The sequence below is a fragment of the Chenopodium quinoa genome, unplaced genomic scaffold (genome assembly GCF_001683475.1).
Source record: "Chenopodium quinoa cultivar QQ74 unplaced genomic scaffold, ASM168347v1, whole genome shotgun sequence".
Classification (NCBI taxonomy): domain Eukaryota; kingdom Viridiplantae; phylum Streptophyta; class Magnoliopsida; order Caryophyllales; family Amaranthaceae; genus Chenopodium; species Chenopodium quinoa.
The window spans coordinates 473,687-477,547 of NW_018742393.1; the positions used below are offsets into that span (position 1 = coordinate 473,687).

General features: G+C 31.3%; 1 protein-coding gene across 1 annotated transcript; it reads left to right on the top strand.

Moving 5' to 3' along the window:
• The first annotated feature begins 813 nt into the window (after positions 1 to 813).
• On the top strand, positions 814 to 3,554 carry LOC110701497 (BURP domain-containing protein 9-like). The gene is made up of 3 exons (XM_021879142.1): positions 814 to 905; positions 1,726 to 1,846; positions 2,081 to 3,554. The coding sequence occupies exons 1-3, from the start codon at positions 870 to 872 to the stop codon at positions 3,286 to 3,288; spliced, it is 1,365 nt and encodes a 454-aa protein (XP_021734834.1). The 5' UTR covers positions 814 to 869; the 3' UTR covers positions 3,289 to 3,554.
• Positions 3,555 to 3,861: the final 307 nt, after the last annotated feature.

Below are 3,861 nucleotides of genomic sequence, written 5' to 3' on the forward strand. Positions count from 1 at the left end.
TTATGCAACATAAACATACTTAGGCGTAGAACGGAATTCTACTGTAAAATAGGAGGATTGATCAAGGGCTAGGTTGGAGGCCAATTAAAATGATAAAATCCAATGTCCTTTTATGATATTGTTTTGTGAGAATATGACTTTTTTTAACTTTAACGTATATAACGTCTTTTTTTTTAGTTGATTTTATTGTCGTGTTATGTGTACATATTTTTTAATTAAATAGTACAAGGACCGGAATCACACATAGCAATACGTGATGAGTTAAGACCTCAGTCCTCAATTGTTAACTATTAGTAGAATTGATCATTGAAGTCCTTGTAAAACCTATAGGTGAGTTGTCTCATTGAGTTACATTGTAGAAGTTAACAAAAAATTATAAGTGATGAACCGAAATCAAACTTTCTATTATTGAAGAGTACTAGCCAATGCAAAACCTATATTTATCAAGCAGTCGATGAAATTGAGAAATCGACAATTAAGTCAACCCCAACACTTAAACTAAATTTTTTTTATTATATAATGATATATTTACCTAAGATTAAATATATCTTAATAAAGATGCTAATTACACATCTTAGTATTTTGTCCTATCACATTTGCCATATAAACTTCATTTGTTAAATCCTTCTTAAATCAGTGTTATCACTGCTATCTTCCTACTCTCTCTTGTCACTATATGTTCATTTATTTTTTTTTAATTCCACTTACTAGTTATTAATTAATTTCCTATGATTACTTTGTCTAATTATTTTTTTGTTATCATATCCAAAGTATTATAAAAACTTGGTGTTAGCAGTAAGCAGTTCCACTCACAACAATTTCTTATTTAGCTTTTCAGTTCTCTAAGTTCACTTAAAAGGTTCTAATTAATGATGGCAAACCTCCTTTCCTTCCTATTATTCTTTGTAAGTCCTCTATTCAACACAATGCATGATGCGTTGCTTTATTTTTGATTCATTGAGTTTATAATAATACATAGTGAAATTTATAAAACGAGGCTAAACTCAATGGTTATTAATCTTAGTTAGTTACATACTTGTACAAGATATCATTTCAAACTTATTATAATCACGACTTTAATTCAAAAACTCATTTCTTGTAAGAATCAAATTAAATTAGACTATACCAAAATAATTGAGACCAAAGCAAACCAGGACTTTGTAATTCTTTTTACTTATTACGTAGTATTAATATATCTTTATTTGGATATTAGTAAAAATTTATGTGAAATTAGAGTTTTGAAATTTTAATATTTGAAGATTTCTCTTTTTTCATTTCTTTTTTTATTTTTTATTTTTTATTTTTTTTTTTTTTTGACAATAGCATAAAGATTTCACTTTATAATAATGTTAGGGTTTTTTTTATACATTTGTGAAAATGTTAGTTTTTTCTTATACATTTGTGAAATAACACTGTTTCGAGTGCAATATTGGGTAATAAAATCGCTATCATAAGATACTTCATTGTCTTCATATATTATTATATATTTAGGATAAGGTTAACTTAGATCAAGTAAGGAAGAAAGTATGAAAAGTATAAATTGATTTTGGACGAATGGAGTAGTATGAAAGGTCATCATTGTCAAGATAACATGCATGGATAATTTTAAGCAATTTTACTTTTACGTATATTAGACTATTAATTTAGTTATTTTCTTAAAGTAATATCTTAGTATATAATCATTCAATGAATTGAAGATAATAATTTTTATTTTATTTTTTCCAGCTTGCATTGGTTAGAATGGGAAGTCCTGCTCCTGCATCAATTTCTCCAGAAGCTTACTGGAAGCTTAAGCTGCCTTACACTCCCATGCTTCAATCTATCAAGGACTCACTACCCCCTGCTGGTTCATCTCGATCTTATTTTCAATGTTCAACTTTCTTACACGATGTTACGTATATAAATAGCGTGCATATGAACATTATTTACTTTGTTTTCTTAATTGATGCGAAGTATTAGTATAGGAATGCATTCATTACAAAATTTTATATTTGCTTTATACATTTAAATTAGTATTTTATTTTTTTCATTTGCTTATATTATTTTATTTATTTATTTTGTTGATTTTAACTTTTCATAGGTCCATCGATGAATATGCCACTTAAAGAATTTCGACCAAGTGCAAAAGCATCATTAGCCAGTATCGATGGTCCATACATTGGATTGTTATCTTACAACAAAAAGTCTTTGACTTCTTCAAATCCCAGCTATTTATCTTATGATAAGCAAGGGTTGGGCTCGAGCAATCCAAGATACCTTTCTTACAATAAAAATGGCTTAGACTCCGTAAATCCAAAGTATTTGTCTTACAATAAGCAAGGATTAGATTCCAAAAATCCAAGCTATTTATCTTACAAGAAACAAGGTCTAGATTCCCTAAATCCAAAGTATTTATCCTACAATAAGCAAGGATTGAACTCCAACAATCCTAACTACCTTTCTTACAATAAACAAGGTTTAGACTCCCTTGATCCAAAATATCTATCTTACAATAAGCAAGGATTGCAATCTAGAAGCCCAAAGTATCTAGCTTACAATAAGCAAGGTCTAAACTCCAACAATCCTAAGTATTTATCTTACACTAAGCCAGACCATGCCGAAGAGTCATTCCATGTTGATGATAATGCTAGTAGCAAAACCAAAGATCGAGTTTTCTTTGTTGAGAAAGATCTTCATGTAGGAGCAAAAAAGACCTTGCACTTCCAAAAGAGCGTCAAAAAGGGTCTCTTCCTACCTCGTGAAGTTTCCAACCAAATACCCTTTTCATCCGATAAAGTTGAAGAAACTCTCCAAATTCTTTCCTTAGACCCTAAATCAAAAGAGGCATATGTTCTCTCAAAGAGGATCGAGCTTTGCGAGGAGCCTACAATCGAAGGAGTCGAGAAGAAATGTGTGACCTCACTCGAGTCCATGGTAGACTATGTTATCTCCAAGATTGGTACAAATGTGAAAGCACTCACAACACAAGTAGAGAAAGACTCAACAACGGAGAATACAATCAAGGGGTTGAAAAAACTTGTTAAAGATGATCGTGAGACCGTGGTTTGCCATAAGATTGGATACCCTTACGCCGTGTTTTTCTGCCACAGGACGAAGACAATAAGGTCTTACATGGCCTCCTTAGTAGGAAAAGATGGTACCAATATAGAAGCAGTTGTCGCGTGTCACATGGAAACGAATGATTTCTTGGACAATTACGCGAAAAATGTTCTTAAGATTGTGCCAGGAAGTACTCATATTTGCCATTTCCCAGCTGCTGAGGATACCATCATCTGGGTTCCCAAGTAGAGGTGCACGTACGTACGTACATGTAAGCGCGCTTGTAATTGGTGTTGATCGAACCATTGATGTTGTGTGTGACCTTAAATAGACAATCTTAGCTAGTTGCTTTATATTCTGCCTTTGTTTGAAGAAATAAGTTGTTACTCGTATAATTTTTTGCTTCACTTCGCAAGTGCATGTAACTTACTATTGCTTTTTGAGTACTAATGTACTACAAGTATATTATAATTGGTGAAGTAAGAAATAAGAATTGAGTACTTTTTTGTTTCTAATACTTGTAGTAAATAAAATTGATGAAGTATGAATGTCAAAGTGTTGCTAGCTTGTTTGTATTGAATGAAAATTATTTGGTAAACGTAAAAGTCCTCATCAGTTTAGATAAACTTATTTCTTATTGCTTGACAACATAATTGTGGATTCTAGGTTCCTTTGCTTCTCGTAACGAATTATTTCACCCTCGAACTCTACTCTATAAGGATCCGAAAGGAAAAGAGTTTAAGTAAAAGCGACTGATAAATTTAATTGATCTAACAAACAATTCATAAGAGAATTAACACCTTCCTAAAACTACCAAAACAA

Bases quoted from the DNA above. Each gene is read 5' to 3' on its own strand.
- LOC110701497 (XM_021879142.1), top strand. From the start codon at position 870: ATGATGGCAAACCTCCTTTCCTTCCTATTATTCTTT. The intron at 906-1,725 runs GTAAGTCCTCTA...TATTTTTTCCAG, and splicing joins TTTCCTTCCTATTATTCTTT to CTTGCATTGGTTAGAATGGG. The intron at 1,847-2,080 runs GTTCATCTCGAT...AACTTTTCATAG, and splicing joins GGACTCACTACCCCCTGCTG to GTCCATCGATGAATATGCCA.